This window comes from Bactrocera oleae, chromosome 2 (assembly GCF_042242935.1).
Source record: "Bactrocera oleae isolate idBacOlea1 chromosome 2, idBacOlea1, whole genome shotgun sequence".
In the NCBI taxonomy this organism is placed as follows: domain Eukaryota; kingdom Metazoa; phylum Arthropoda; class Insecta; order Diptera; family Tephritidae; genus Bactrocera; species Bactrocera oleae.
This window is the reverse complement of record NC_091536.1, coordinates 10492848-10507658: the sequence shown is the minus strand read 5'-3', so window position 1 is coordinate 10507658 and position 14811 is coordinate 10492848. Positions and strand designations below refer to the sequence as shown.

Here is a 14811-nt window from a genome sequence, read left to right as displayed (position 1 = left end):
TCAGCAAGTGTTTTCTTTATAAAAGAATAGAGGGGATATTTCGTATTTAACTTTTATTTCTATAATTATCTTGACAGCTCAATATTATACCATATTTATTCTATTGAACGAATTGCGATTTCCAGAGCGATTGCTTACAGAGGGCATACTCTTTGGCACAGCTGCCTTGGAATGTATTGGCGGCGTCATAGCGTCTATCTTTGTAATGTATGCGATTCTCCATTATATCCTCATCCAAAGCTTCAGGTATTGTGAAAAGAGCACGCATTAGTTCACCAACAAAAGTGCCGGGTGTACGCTCATTAGATTTCTGCCCAGTCTCGCAGATAGCTCGTAAAATGCAGTGATGGCTGTTTGGTATTTCAAGTCTGTAGAATAAAAAAAACAATTTGTTTCGGCATTTGTTATTTAAATTACAATAAATTAATTGTTTAAAAAGTTTTTAACTTTCTATAATGTCAATGGACTTGTAATCTCACCTCAAATCACTCTTCAATTCTAATTGTTAAATTTTGAGTTTACAAAGTGATTAAAGTTTTTCAACTGCCATACAAGTTAAACGATCGGAAGTATATGTTTGATCTTTCAGATTGCCCTGGAGACTATTTCTGCATAAAAAAAGTATGTTGGAGTCTTGTTGCTTGTTTTCCAAACATAACTTGCTTTAAACTTAAACAAACAAGTGTACACCGAGCGCTCTCTTATCAGAAATTCTTCCCTCACTATACCATCCTAGCGTTAAGATATATTCTATAAAAGAGAAAACTCAGTTTAACTTCTGTCAATTCAAAAACAAAAACAATGCTGGTTAATTTTGTGGCTTTGACTTATTAAGACGATGACTGATTGATTGAACAACCTTTACCAATTGATGCTGATTAAAGCTTACACTCTCTATTTCTTGTAAGAGTTTCTAATCTCTCTTATCTTTTTAATTGTTATGAGTAACTCAGATTGCTTTATCCACTTTTTAGCAAAAAAGATACTCTAGTAGCAATCGCTTTCTCTAATTTCTCATATCAATAAGCTTTTGTCTATTTCCTTTCGTTTACAATAGTTGTTTTGACAGCGATGTCAAAAACAGTTAAGTTGCTGAGCAGTTTAATTGTCACATGAGACGGGAAATTTGTAAGAAAAGCCTGTTGAAGTGTTATATACACACACGTACTTCTTTTATGCAGTCATAACAGTTAGAGTTTTATGTAAGTCTAAATAAGTTTCATAAATGTTGAAAAAATTTAAATTTATATGCCCAGCGGTTTCAATCGGTCGGCGCATTAACACTTCAGTAGACCATACGAGTGACATTTCGTTGTGAGCTGGTATACTGCGATTGTTACACTTACAGATCAAGTCTGCGAAAAAAATATAAGATGAAGTATAATGTGGAATATAATAGATAAGCTTAATATATAATATAATCAGTTATATGCTATATTTGTCTGATCTGAACAAGTTATTTGGAGATCGTAGCATAGCTTCGGATAAATATCTATACCGAATTTCTGGAAGATATGTATCAATGTCAGATAAAAAGTTTTTCATACGAAGAATTGACATTTAATCCCGATATTGGGATTAAAAATTGGATTTTAATTTTTTATTTCCAACTATTAACCCCATATCAGCCCAACATTGATAGTAAAAACTAAATTTTCAAATATTAATCCATGATGTTTGGGATTAAAAATTGAAAATTGAAAATGTTATTGCAATAATGACAGCTCTATCTATAGTGGTTCCGGGTAATGACTCTTGAAAAGAAAAGGACGTGTGCAAAATTTCAGATCTATATCTCAAAAACTGAGGGACTGATTCGCGCATTTACAGACAGACAGACGAACATGGCTAAATCGAATGAACTTGTCACGCTGATCATTTACATATGTATATACCTTATAAGGTCTCTGATGTTTCCTTCGGGGAGAACTTAATATACTCTGTTCAGGGTATAATGAACTAGTACTTGTGCCAAAGGCATCAAAACTGAACCAGTTTAGTAGTATTTCATTTTTCTACAGTGTAAGAAACTTTGTTGTAATCTGAAATGTTGATATGATCAATTCATTTTTCAACCGACAAATGCACATATCATACGTTTATCTGATGCAAGATAAAACCATTATTTATAAATATATGTACATGTATTGCAAGGCATTTGAAGTTTGTCTTTTTTCAATGGATTACTATGAAAATTCACTTTTGTTACTAGTTAGTAATTGCTGCTGACAACTGAATCAAAATTGTGAAGCCATGAATTGGAAGACAATCACTGCTAGTTGTAAAAACATACAACCATACATTTACACATACATACATATGTATGTATATATATGTACATGCAAAAGCTTTTGTAATGATTACTTTCATCGTATTTGATTGTTCTGATACACATTTTTAGGTGCATCATCATTTGCAAGCACACGTAAAGAATTACATACACTCACTCTTATAATGTACTACGTATACTTCAATGTGCTTTTCAGCATTGTATAATCAAATATTTTTATTATTTCAAGTGAAACAAATTGAAAATTGATTGGCAATTACTGAGATTGTATCGCATTTGATAGTCGTGATGCAAAAACTGTAAAAGTTTGTATCTATATAAGTATGTAGTTTGCATTGTTTTCGTTAAGCCCAAACGCTTCTGGAATAAACTTACATACACTTACTGTAATTCGCTTCAATTCGTTTTTGGAGAGTACAAAGTCGCTGAAATAATATATTTCTAAATCATATATAATATTATTTTGACACTGACGGCACATTTTTGCAAGAAACAGAAATATTGCGAATCTCTTTCAGCCAACGACCGAACGAAGCTTTGGCCTTAGCGTTGTCTATCGGCCGGTATATATAAATAAATATTTTTTTCATAGCGTCTAGATATGAGCTCCGATCTGTGACACGATGTGCAGAATTTGTATAATTTGTTCACTAATTATTTTTTTCTGGACCTTTTGTGAATATCGTGCTGTTCGTGTGTTAGACCCTGAAACCGGCAGAAGGTCAAAATTAATTAAAAGTAGAAACATGTGGAATTACAACAAATATAAATATTTAGTTTACTTTGGGATGGGAACTGTATTTTCGATAAAAACTAATATTTAAACTTAGTTAAAAAGAATGGACTTAAACTCGGTTTGGGACACACGAAACCAAATCGTAATATCAAAGTGTCACACAGACTTTTAAATAGCCAATGAGTCGTAGAATCTTAAAAGATAACAGCAAGAAGCAAACGCATATGACAGTTTGGTCTGCGTAACCGGAATAGACTCGGATTTATATTCGGCCAAGGATGGTCAATTCGGAAGTATTCTTTAAAATTCGTTGTGGAATGTTTACCGTCGCTACAACAACAACACAGTTAAATGAAGAAAGAAATGATTGCAAGCTTCCAATATGAGCATAAATTATTTTGGTTAATTAGGTTATTTGCTAGATTGCCCGGAAAAACTTTAATATAGACAATATTCACTTTTATTTATTTTTAATTTTATACTACACTTTGGACTTGCAAAAACATTATTAATTTGGTAGGATTCTGAAAAAGAAATGTTCTTTGTCCAATCCGCTATAGTATCCAAGCGTTCAGGTTAGTCAGCTTCAGCCCTTAAGACACATCTTCGGTCGAACAATATGAAATAGGTGTTGACATTTTATTCTATGCTGACTGACATCCATCAAGTGAAGGAGATCTACAATATGCGCCTAGTAAAGAAAAAAAAAAACATTTCAAAAAATTCCCCTCTCTGACTTTACTTAGAAGATTTTATGCAAGTGATACTGAAATTGTGTACATTATCTACCTTTCATTACTTTCTCTTTCCTGTGCTATACTACTCGACCTATAATGCTGCATTCTCAGTGCTGGCAACACAGCTCCATTGCAACATCCGGTTACTCGTTACCGATCGATATGCTATTGAATAGGATGTTTTACGTAACTACAACCGAATTGGATTGTCATTAAGGCTTGCCAGCGATATGCAGATGATGTTGCCTGCTTATATTTGCGAATGTATTTACGTATGTACTTGTTGCATCAACAAGACTATTCCTAACTTTTCAAAGCTACGTTGGCAAATGTTGATTGGTTTCCAATGAAGTGGTTAAGCTAAACTTGTGGTTTTGGAAAATGCAGTATATTGCACCAACTATATTTATATTGACTGCGATGTTCTTGGTGCACTTAAGAAAATCTATTAGATTGGTTGGCAATGTCTAAAAACTGAAGAACTGGTCAAGTAATTAACTTATTTGGGTAAAGCGTTTGTTGTTGTTGTATCGCCTGAAAACATTTTAAGTATGATAAAATGAAATTAATTTGAGGAATGCTGCCGAGTTGACGGTCCTTGGCCAGCATGGTTGCGGTTCAGTTAGTATTTTGTTTAAAGTAAGTACTCGAAGAGCGTAGCTGTTCATTGCTGCCCCGACTTTTCGTCCAAAGGAATCATACGCGTCAGCCAAGCTAGATAGATGTAAATTATTTATGTGCTAAATGGATTCCATTACATACAAATAGTTAACAGTAAATTCGAATAAGATTGAGCTTGTTCATTAAATCTGGGTGAAACTATTTCCAATTGACAGATATTCGGCTCCAATACCGCAGGCTCTCCAAGAATGAGAAGAGTCTCATATTAAGAAAGTCTTCGGTTACATCATGTATCCTACAGTCGTTGATGAGTGAGACTATTAACGACGACTCATACAAGTATTCATAAGATAATGGAACATGATTTGACGGTATAGGGTTATTCGAGCTGATTAGGCTAGGATTCGGCAAGTTAAATTCCTGGAAGAATCTTCTATACTGGAACTATTTTCCCAGAACTTGCTTGATTTACTGGCTGTGGAATTATGTGTATAGTGACTTGCTTACTATATCTTTGCCTCAATGTTGAGTGTACCAATGGCGTTTTCTTAATATTCAAATTGTTTCTAGTTTATAAGACTTGGGTTCGAGAACCGACGATGACACTTGATGCTAAAAAACAATTCGGCTGAGATTGCTGGAGTATACCGTCTTGGTAAAGCGGTTAATTTTAGGCCTTGACATTTCTGAGATCCTACCTTCCGTTTGCCCAACATTAAGAAAATATTTGAAAGCGTTCGACATTGGTTTAACAATAGCAGACATTAGCTATTATATTTACCCTGATTCAGTTGAACCTTCTTCCATTTAGAGAGAAGCGGCTTGGACTTGCATAACGCTCTATTTATTGGATCCAAGTGACATTCTAAATAGATGTGAAGGCATAGCGAAAAGTACTAATTTACTATATATCATGTATTTATTGGAGGTGTAAAAACCCTTGAAATGCTTAGTCGATTTTAACTTCTCCTGAAGTACTGTTATCCATTATGATTTTAACTATAAGAAGAACATCGGCTGCACCGAAGCTATAATAATCGTCACAAATTCAAAAGATTCCTTACACGAACTTTGAACGGTCGGTTCGTATGGTAGCTATATGCTATAGTGTCTCGATATAAACAATTTCTTCGGCGATTGCACCTCTTGGACAATAACCCACGCCAAAATTGATGAAGATATTTCCTTAAATGAAAAGCTTTCCATATAAGCACTTTATTCCGCTTGTTCAGTTTGTATGACTACTATATGCTTTAGTGGTTCCAACAAATAAACAGCTTCTTAGTGAGAATGGGTGCAAAATTTCAGATCGATATCTCAAAAACTGCGGGATGAGTTCGCATATATACAGACAGACAGCCGGACAGGCGGACATGGCTAAATCGACTCAGCTCGTCAGTCTGATCATTTATATGTATGTATACTTTATAGGCTCTTTAAACTTTTCCTTTGGGTTTTATAAACATCGTGGATAACTTAATATACCTCGTTCAGGGTATAAAAATTAATAGCTTGGAGCTTCATTTGACACTGCTAGGATTTCAAGTACATTTTGAAATTTTCTGGATTAATTTTAGTTTGATAATTTTCTGCGCACTTATTTAACAACCCTCGTATTTACGCTTTTTTTTATAAATAGTGTAGCCTTTAACGACGCCACATTCGTGGGTAGTAAGTACTGCTCCTTAGTCTAATAGCTCGCAAGTCGTGAATGTAAAAGCTAACATCGCTGCATGCAGATCAAACAAATCACCTTAATGCTATGTATCGACTTGAAAGTAATCTCGTTGCTGTCTTTACTCAACTTTGAAGATATTTGCAATTTTTCTACGCTTACTTACACACACATACATATATGTATGAGTGGTATGTATGCGAGCAAACACGCCAGTATGCTTTCCTCTATGAAATTCTATATTTGCAAATGTATCGCCATTTCAAATAGCACGTTTACGACATTTCTCACCAACAGTTAGGGCGAGACGTACGGCAGAGCCGACGCAGGCAAAGCGAGGTAAGCACGGAAAAGTCTTATGTGTACACATACTTATGAGTTTGTATGTATGTACAGTCAAAATGAATGTGTCACTTACTTGTCCAGATACTTTTCAATCTTCTCGTAGAGCGTTTGCCGTGTTCGACGATGATGGCGCACATGTATGCGCTCCATGCGACTCAACTCGTTGCCGGTGATGCCGTTGCGACGATAGCGACGATGTGGCGTTGACTCTTGCTCTTTGCCATGATTTGTACTATGCAAAGTGTTGTTTTTGTTGTTATTGTGCATTGCTGCAGCTGTCTGTGCCGTTGCAGGCTCATCTGCTATGCTGCGCTTACCGAAAACCGGATAAATTCGATGTTTCCGTGCTGTGGCAGGTGGCTGTTGATAAAATCCGGATGCGGATTGCTTTTGCTTTGGTTGAGCTTGCTGCTGTTGTTGTTGTTGTTCTTGTTTAGCTGATCCTTGATATTGGTTTTGTTGTCGTTGGTGCATTGGCTGACTGGCGCCACTGTTAATACGTCTTGAGGGAATTGGTTTTCTACGCAACGAATGCGATAGTCTGTAAAATGAAAGCAAAATGCGTATAGCGCGTACTTAAGTATATATATATACATATGTATATGCTTAATATATAGGTTTGTATACATGTGTATATGAAAGTCCTCAACATGCGTATTTACGTCCATTTAAGTGAAGAAATTGAGCTTAAAGGAGTAAGGAACATGTTATGTTTAAGTGGAACTGCGAACCGCGTGGGAGTAGTATGATAGTGATTACTATCAGTTTGAGCCATCATGCCATAGAATCAATGACAGCAAATCATTGCCACAATATGCATTTTCATGTAAATTGAATTTGGACACAAATGTCAAATGGTTGGCTTTCGCTTAAGAACTAACTCTTATGAGATTATGACATGTGCCACACCTTCTTTAACAGTCCGCTGTCGTGTTTCTGCAAGTTTTAATCATTAAGTTAATTATTTTTTTTTTTAAATGGATGCAAGAGTGTTTATTTAGAAAATGGTCTAGTTCATGTCGTTTTTGTGACATAGAGGAACATCTAGTTCCCAAAAGACACGTTCATTAATTCCAGACATGTCGTGGTTTCCGTATTTTCAAAAATAGAAATATATTGAAATTTCGAATGCAGTTGATATCTAATGGTTTCTTAATAAGTTTTGTTTGGGACTCTTATCCAACGCAAACTTTTTACAAAATTCAGTGTAAGTAAAATGAGACTAAGATCGCAGTAAATGCACAGAAGCGGTTGTTACTGACGAAAACATCAAACAATTAACAAATTGATTTTGAATAATATTAAAAGGAAACTGATTGAGATAGGTGATACTGTTAAGACATTAAGGAAATGTGTTGAATTTGTTGTTCATGAATATACGAAAGCTTCATGCAAAGTGGGCTAAAGTACCCTCAAAACCGATATATAGCCAAATTGAAACATCTAAAGAACGAGATATAGGAAAAACTGGAAAGAGAAAACTCGTTGAAAAGGAATTTAGCGAGAATGAAGATGTAATCGTCGAGCCTATATATTGAGCTTATGTGTGGGAATTAGTTTTGGTCAATTTATGAGTAGAGAAGTCCTTTTATGATAAATTTACCGAATTGGAGGGGGTAAACCCGATTGTCCAATTTTCAAACAGTAACATAAAGACGTCAGGATGATATTTAGCACAAAATTTGATTGAAGCTTGGGTGTCATAAATGGGCTGGGCCACGCCTAGTCTTTAATTTGCATGCCGACTACTGTATTCGTTAAAATATCTTAACATTTTTGTTAGAGAGATTTCCCACTCTTGGTAGCTTTGAATATATTCTTTGTATGGGATGGTCTTGGGTATTATTTACTTTATCACGAACTCAAGCCTTTATTGAGTGGCTCGAGGCGTTCAGTGAGGGTTGTGAAGTCGTCGAAAACTTTCCCCATGCCGGTCGGCAATTCACCTCTGTAATGACGATAACATCGAAAAAGTTAGAGAGCTAGAAGAAAATCTCAACATCTCTTAAGGATTGACTTAACATATTTTTATACCCTGAACAGGGTATATTAAGTTAGCCACAAAGTTAGTAACAGCCAGTAGGAAACGTCGGAGACTCTCTAAAATATATACATAAATGAACGGCTTGGTGAGCTGAGTTGATTTAGCCATGTCGGCCTGTCTGTATATACGCGAACTAATCTCTCAGTTTTTGAGATATCGAACTTAAATTTAGGATATAACCGTTTCTTACTAAGAAGCTGCTCATTTGTCGGAATGGCCAATATCGGACCACCATAGCATATAGTTGTCATACGAAGTGAACGATCGGAATCAAGTGCTTGCTAGAAAACTTTCATTTGACGAGATATCTTCACGAAATTTGGAATAATGGATCATTAGCTAAGGCAATAGTGGAATCACCGAAGAAATTGTTCGGATCGGATCACTATAGCATATAGCTGCCATACAAGCTGAACGGTCGGAATCAAGCTCTTCTAAGGAACCTTTTGTATTTGTGAAGGGTATTATAGTTTCGGTGTCATCGAAATAAACGTTTATTGTTTCTTTTAGGTATGAAGCGTGTCAATGCTAGACACGTACCAAAATATCTAAATCTTTTGAAAAACCGACATCAAGTAAAGGTTAAAAAATAGATGCTTGACAAAGTAGCTGAGATTTGTAATCAAATACGTGAATTTTTTTTGTCGGTCCGGGTCAAATTTGATCTCATGGTATTTATTATGTTGAACAAATATATTTGTAAAATATCTCTAAGTCCATCACTAGCTGTAACTAACAGCTTATCCGTAAATTAAAGACATGGTCGTCTGAAAATTTGTATACCCATCCCATCTTTCTATATTTTGTATCGAAAGCAAGCTTGACAGTTGATGCCGCATGCATGCAGAAGTATTCTTATTGATAGGAGTGTTTTATTTATTACTAAAATTTTATTTAATTCTTTAAGGTCGGATAGACTTGTTTACCATTGTAATATGTATACCGTTATATGCCTCTACCTATATCGAAACAGTTATGATACTTAAATAACCGTTAAGTGAACGCGGTTATAAAAAAAAAAGATTGAAATGACAAGAAGTGCAAATTGCAGTTGAGTTGTTGCACAGTAAACTCTCTGCTGCATGCAACATATGTACAAGTATGTATGTGTGAGAAATACATATCTGAGTATGAATATGCCCTGTATGTGATATGCACCATGGAGTGACAGCTGAGACTACATTTTCACATGGCTCACAATACATGACATACTCGTACATGCCGCACTCCATCACCACATTCAACATCAATTGTTTTCACTTTAGCACTGCCCTTACCTCGATCCCAGATTCCACCAGGGATACTGGACGTTCCCGTTCTGCGCTTGAGGACTGTGACTGTAGATTGAAGATGCACGCTGTTGTTGTGGTTGCGGCGTCCACTTGTTGAAAGGATGCAATTTCAGTGTCCTCAATTTGTTATTGTTGTTGTTGCTTTTATAAAATTTTTTTTTATTGCTCCCACCATAGTAGTGTTGGTCCTTGCGCCGCCAATCGTTCGGCTGCTGCCGGTAATAACCGCCAACTGGTCGTCGTGTCACTTGTGTTCGGTAGTAACTGTCTGTAGGCCGTCGCAAGATATGATATTTCTTGTTATTGTAATTATATTTATTGTTACCCTTATAATAATAATATTTCTGATGCATTGGCGCATGGAAAGCTGCCGGCAATCGGCCCGTAGCTTTCGCGTAGTAATATTTGGAGTCGTCACTCTTTTTTGCGGCCGGATTTGTCAACGTCATGATATTTATGTAGTTTGGTTGTAAACTCTTTGCCGGTTGCAACGTTTGTTGTTTTGGTGTTTGTGCTGATTTCGCTTTCGTCTCTACATAAGTAATGCGTGAGTCGGTGTCGTTCCGCCGCAAATCGTTTGTGGGTTCTCTCAAACGGGTGGCGATTTCTTCAATAACATCCCCCTGTGGCTTACTGGGCAACTCCCAAGCCAAGGCAACGGTGATGCCGAGAATAAGGTAGTTGGTGTAATCCACAATGCCAAAGATGCCGTCATAAACTGTGGCAACGGAGAGAAGAGAGGGAAGAAAGAGAGGGAGATTGAGTGATATTCGTCACAGTAAAACTTAAAGTCAAGTGGGCTTAAGCTTTCCGAACCGAACTCTGATTTTATAGATATACAACAAGTAAGTATATTAAATTTGCATTGGACTAGCAATATGGCGCAGTATATAAGCTAGATAAAAACCCTTTGTATATATAAAGTGGAGTATGATAAATTGCTTGTAACATATGATGCCTCAAGCAAACTTTGTGTGCCAGGGTAATTATTGTTGTTGTGATAACAAAATACTACATTAAAACTGTTGAATTAAAATAGCAGATGGATTTTTAAAGCGTATACATAAACTTAAGAGCTTACAAAGAATTGCAGTTAACAAACTTTTACAAAAGCTCAACACTTCTTGAAGATAAGGTAAGAAATTATTGTCATCTTAATTCCAACGGATAGTCGAAATTGTTCTGGATTTGTCAATATTAGGCAAAGTAACGGAAATTTGATTAAGATCGAGTCTCAAAGAGCTATAACGTTAGTTTTGCCTAAGAAATATCTCTCTGTTTTTCTTCGGAATTCAGGAATGTTGGGGTAGAATTTGATCTAAAACAAACCGTATATTCAAGTACTTATATATTCGATTTACCCAACTTCATCCCCTTAAACTGTTTTAATGTACTCATAACAAGACTTCATCAGAAGCACGGTGTGGTTTAGAGAGGAGACAATAGAGTGAGTGGGTATTCGTCTCAGTGGTTGCACAATGGGCCTAGGTGCGTCGTCAGATAGCCACCCTACCTACCTACCCACCTGGTGTTAGTCTTTGGTTGTTTTTTGAAAATTATAAAAATTTATAGTATGTGTTGCAATAAAGGTTGTGTTTAAACTTTATTAAATCGTAAAAAACCCTATGTTAAGTGAAAGCGCCTTTCAAATGGCTGATTTTACAGATTAGTGATTTTAATTATAAAATTTGAATGTGATTTTTTTGTTCTACTCCTCTATATTTTACTTGATGCAAAAATATTATCTTAGTTATTAATTTAGAATTGTTCTAGTTTAACCCCTTTTTTTCTTCACTTTGTCTATATATGTACACTATATTTTCTGAACTCTTTCTCCGCTTATTTAACTATTAGATCTCACTTGAAGATCATTGTCTACAGCTGTATTCAAACTTTTGTCCATGCCTTAAAGCTGTAGACGTTTATACCAACTGTGAATACATTAGATTATATGAAATTAAATTTTGATTTTAATATTCTTAGTTTGTTTGCTACCTGAAATTCGTTTATATTCACTTTGCACCTTAGCCAGAGCTTTCATCACACATACATATATACATGCGCCTACGCATGCAACGCTGTCATTGTGTCCAGTGGCTGTTCAACTCGAAACAGACTTACCCAATTGAAATGAGCTGCCCTCCGGAAAGATCAAATAACGACGTTTGCGCGAGAGTAAACGGTCCGGCGAAGCAGCTGCATACACCGTTGATGATTCGGATGCCAGTGCCGCCTTGTGCTCTTCCTGCAATTTGCGTTCTATCAGCTGGGCAAAGTCTTCACTGTTATTGTATTTCTTGTTGAGGTTACCATTGATGTCAATAGCTTTTGCATGCAACATTGTTGTAGTGGAAACACTGTCATTATGCGGCAACACTTCATCAACCAAAGCGGATACGGATGTTGTCCTTGCCACAGCTTCTGCTCCTGCTGTTGTTGTTGTAGTCGCTGTTACGCCAGTGAAATCACTTAAAACTTGTGTAGTTGTGTCGTGTGCCATTGATGTTGCTGACACAATAATTGACGCAATTTGTTGGTCCTGCTGGCGTGTCGCGTGCTGTGACAGTATTGCCAATATGTTGAGTAAAATGAAATATTTTTGTATGCGGCGCGTATGCATTTTTTACATAAGTTGCATTTAACGGTGCGTAGTTTATGTTTTTATCAGTTTTTGTGTATTTTTTTTATTATTTTTTTTATTTTACTTTTTTTTTTATATTTTTTCGATATTTTTGTTTGAATTTTTTTTAAATTTATTATTCCTACTAAAATAATTAATAAAATCCATTTATTTGCGACATTTCTAAGAATATGTATTCCGTCCTTGCCACTTTTTACAAATTGAACCAAATAACTGCACTTCACTACACAAATCAACTCGTCACAATTGCAACTTTGCTTCAGTCGAGTTCAACTAAACTCAAATAAAATTCATTCTGCCTCCAAATGCACTCTTTTTGTTGGCCTTGCCTTGTTGTCTTCTCGTAACTGGTTCCTCCGCATTTATGTTGCCACCGACCGTAGATTTATTCTAGTTAATGTTTTTCCTTCGCCGTTTTGCGCCCATTTGTATGATGGATGTGTGTGTGAGCTAACAGCAAATGTTGTTAATTGCTTTTAAAATTTCTTTTTCCAGCTTTGTTTTATGTTTTGTTTGCTTCTAAATTTTTTATTTAGCGCTCAACTCGTTTGGCCATGGCTTAGGAGTAAGCGCGCTACACGCCGAAGGCGGCAATTGGAATGTATAGAGGGAAGTGAAATGGCTGGATTTAGTTCATTAAAAATATTAAATGAAGCGCATGAAAATCAAATGTTACAAAAAATTCTAAAGTTCCGGGTGAACATATTGGCATTTGGCTTTGTTTTTTTATTGTTTAGTTCAATAATTCCCGAAATAAAAATTAAAATCAAGAAATAAATAAAAAAGTTTCCATATAAGAACTTCATTTTGATCGATCAGTTTGTATGACAACTATATCCTATAGTAGTCTGATCTCAACAATTTCTTCGGAGATTGCGTAATTGCCTTAGACAAGAATCCATGCCAAATTTCTTGCAGATATCTGAAGGAAAAAGCTTTCTATACAAGCACATGATTCGGATTGTTCAGTTTATATGGCAACTATATGCTATAATGGTCCGATATCGGCGGTTCCTACAAATTATCAGCGTTTTGGGGAGAAGAAGACGTGTGCAAAGTTTCTGGTCGATATCTCAAAAACTGAGGGACTAGTTCGCATATATATTGTATAAGCGGACAGCCAGACAGACGAACACGGCTAAATCGACTCAGCTCGTCATGCTGATCATTTATATATATACTTTGTAGGGTATCCGACGTTATTTTTTGGTGTTCAATATTTCGTGTAAATTTAATGCACCCTGTTCAGGAGTTTTCCTCACCGCGCGCTCGCAAGAGTTCGTGCAGTACATTCTCGTGATTCTTGCCTTTGGTAGCGAAGTCGTGGATACAAATTAAATAGCGTGGTCGCACACTGAAGGAGTTTTTTTGATTGCTGGACGCTCACGAAACAAATACAGGAACAGTCGAAACAGTGAATTTAACGGGGCATCAGGTTGGAAGAAGGGGAATACTACCCAAAGTACTGGAAAGATGATCCGTTCCCACGACTGACGGGTTAACGTAATCGGAACGGACCCGGATTTCTTTTCGGTCAAGGACTGTCAGGCAGGACTCTGCCGCTAAAATAACAACAACAACCAGAAAGTTGATGACCACCGTTTTCTGCAATTAATGAAGTATGATCTCCATAGACTATTTGAAGATAGAAAATACGGTCACAGAGCTCAACTGTGCCGGATGGACGCCAAATCGCAAAAAAAATTTGGCAAAGAGAAGATCGCTTTTCCATCAGAATAACGCACTGTCAGTTTGGTCGAATTGGAAATGATTAATTGCAATATAGGTTTTAGTCCCTGAGGTTCAGAGTTCTCTATGTATCCAAGTTTTCTAATCTCATTCAAAAATTAAATATAAGTTGCAGTAATACTTAAATATTTATTTTCGACCATTTTTGCCAATGTTTTTTTTGGAACTTGCATTTTGAACCCACCTAACCACTATGCGTCGAAAATTCCGTACGTCCACATTTTTGTTTAAGTTTTACATTTATAAAATAACTTTATTAGTTTTTTTCTATTTTTAAACGAAATTGTTGAAAAATAACTCCAACGCTATGATTTTAAACGGTGCATAAATGATCGTATTTCGAAACCTTTTCCACACTCTCGTTTCAATTTAAATTCTCAAATTTATTTCACGTTTCTGCTGCATCTTTTAAGCGTATGCTTCTCCTTTTTCTCTTTATTTAATTAACGGTTGTGTTGGTTTTAAACGAAATTTCGTTGTGTTCGCCTTTTTTCAAGCAACTCAACTTTGTGGGTGTGCTTCATTTTGCCGAGAAGCTTTATTTACGAAATAATGAAAATTTTGACTCTTGTTTCTATTAAAGTTTTATATGCATATTCGTGTGTTTGCATACAAACAAGCAAACGAAAATATTGCTGTGCGTTCTAATGTTTCCAACACTACTCACTAGCTTGCGTGCTG

General features: G+C 35.9%; 1 protein-coding gene across 1 annotated transcript; it reads right to left on the bottom strand.

Annotated features, from left to right (window-relative positions):
- Positions 1 to 67: 67 nt before the first annotated feature.
- On the bottom strand, positions 68 to 13045 carry LOC106622194 (uncharacterized). Its single transcript, XM_014241289.3, has 4 exons — positions 11862 to 13045; positions 9726 to 10458; positions 6478 to 6945; positions 68 to 368 (listed from the first exon to the last, which is right to left on the bottom strand). The coding sequence occupies exons 1-4, from the start codon at positions 12358 to 12360 to the stop codon at positions 101 to 103; spliced, it is 1968 nt and encodes a 655-aa protein (XP_014096764.3). The 5' UTR covers positions 12361 to 13045; the 3' UTR covers positions 68 to 100.
- Between the last annotated feature and the right edge of the window lie 1766 nt (positions 13046 to 14811).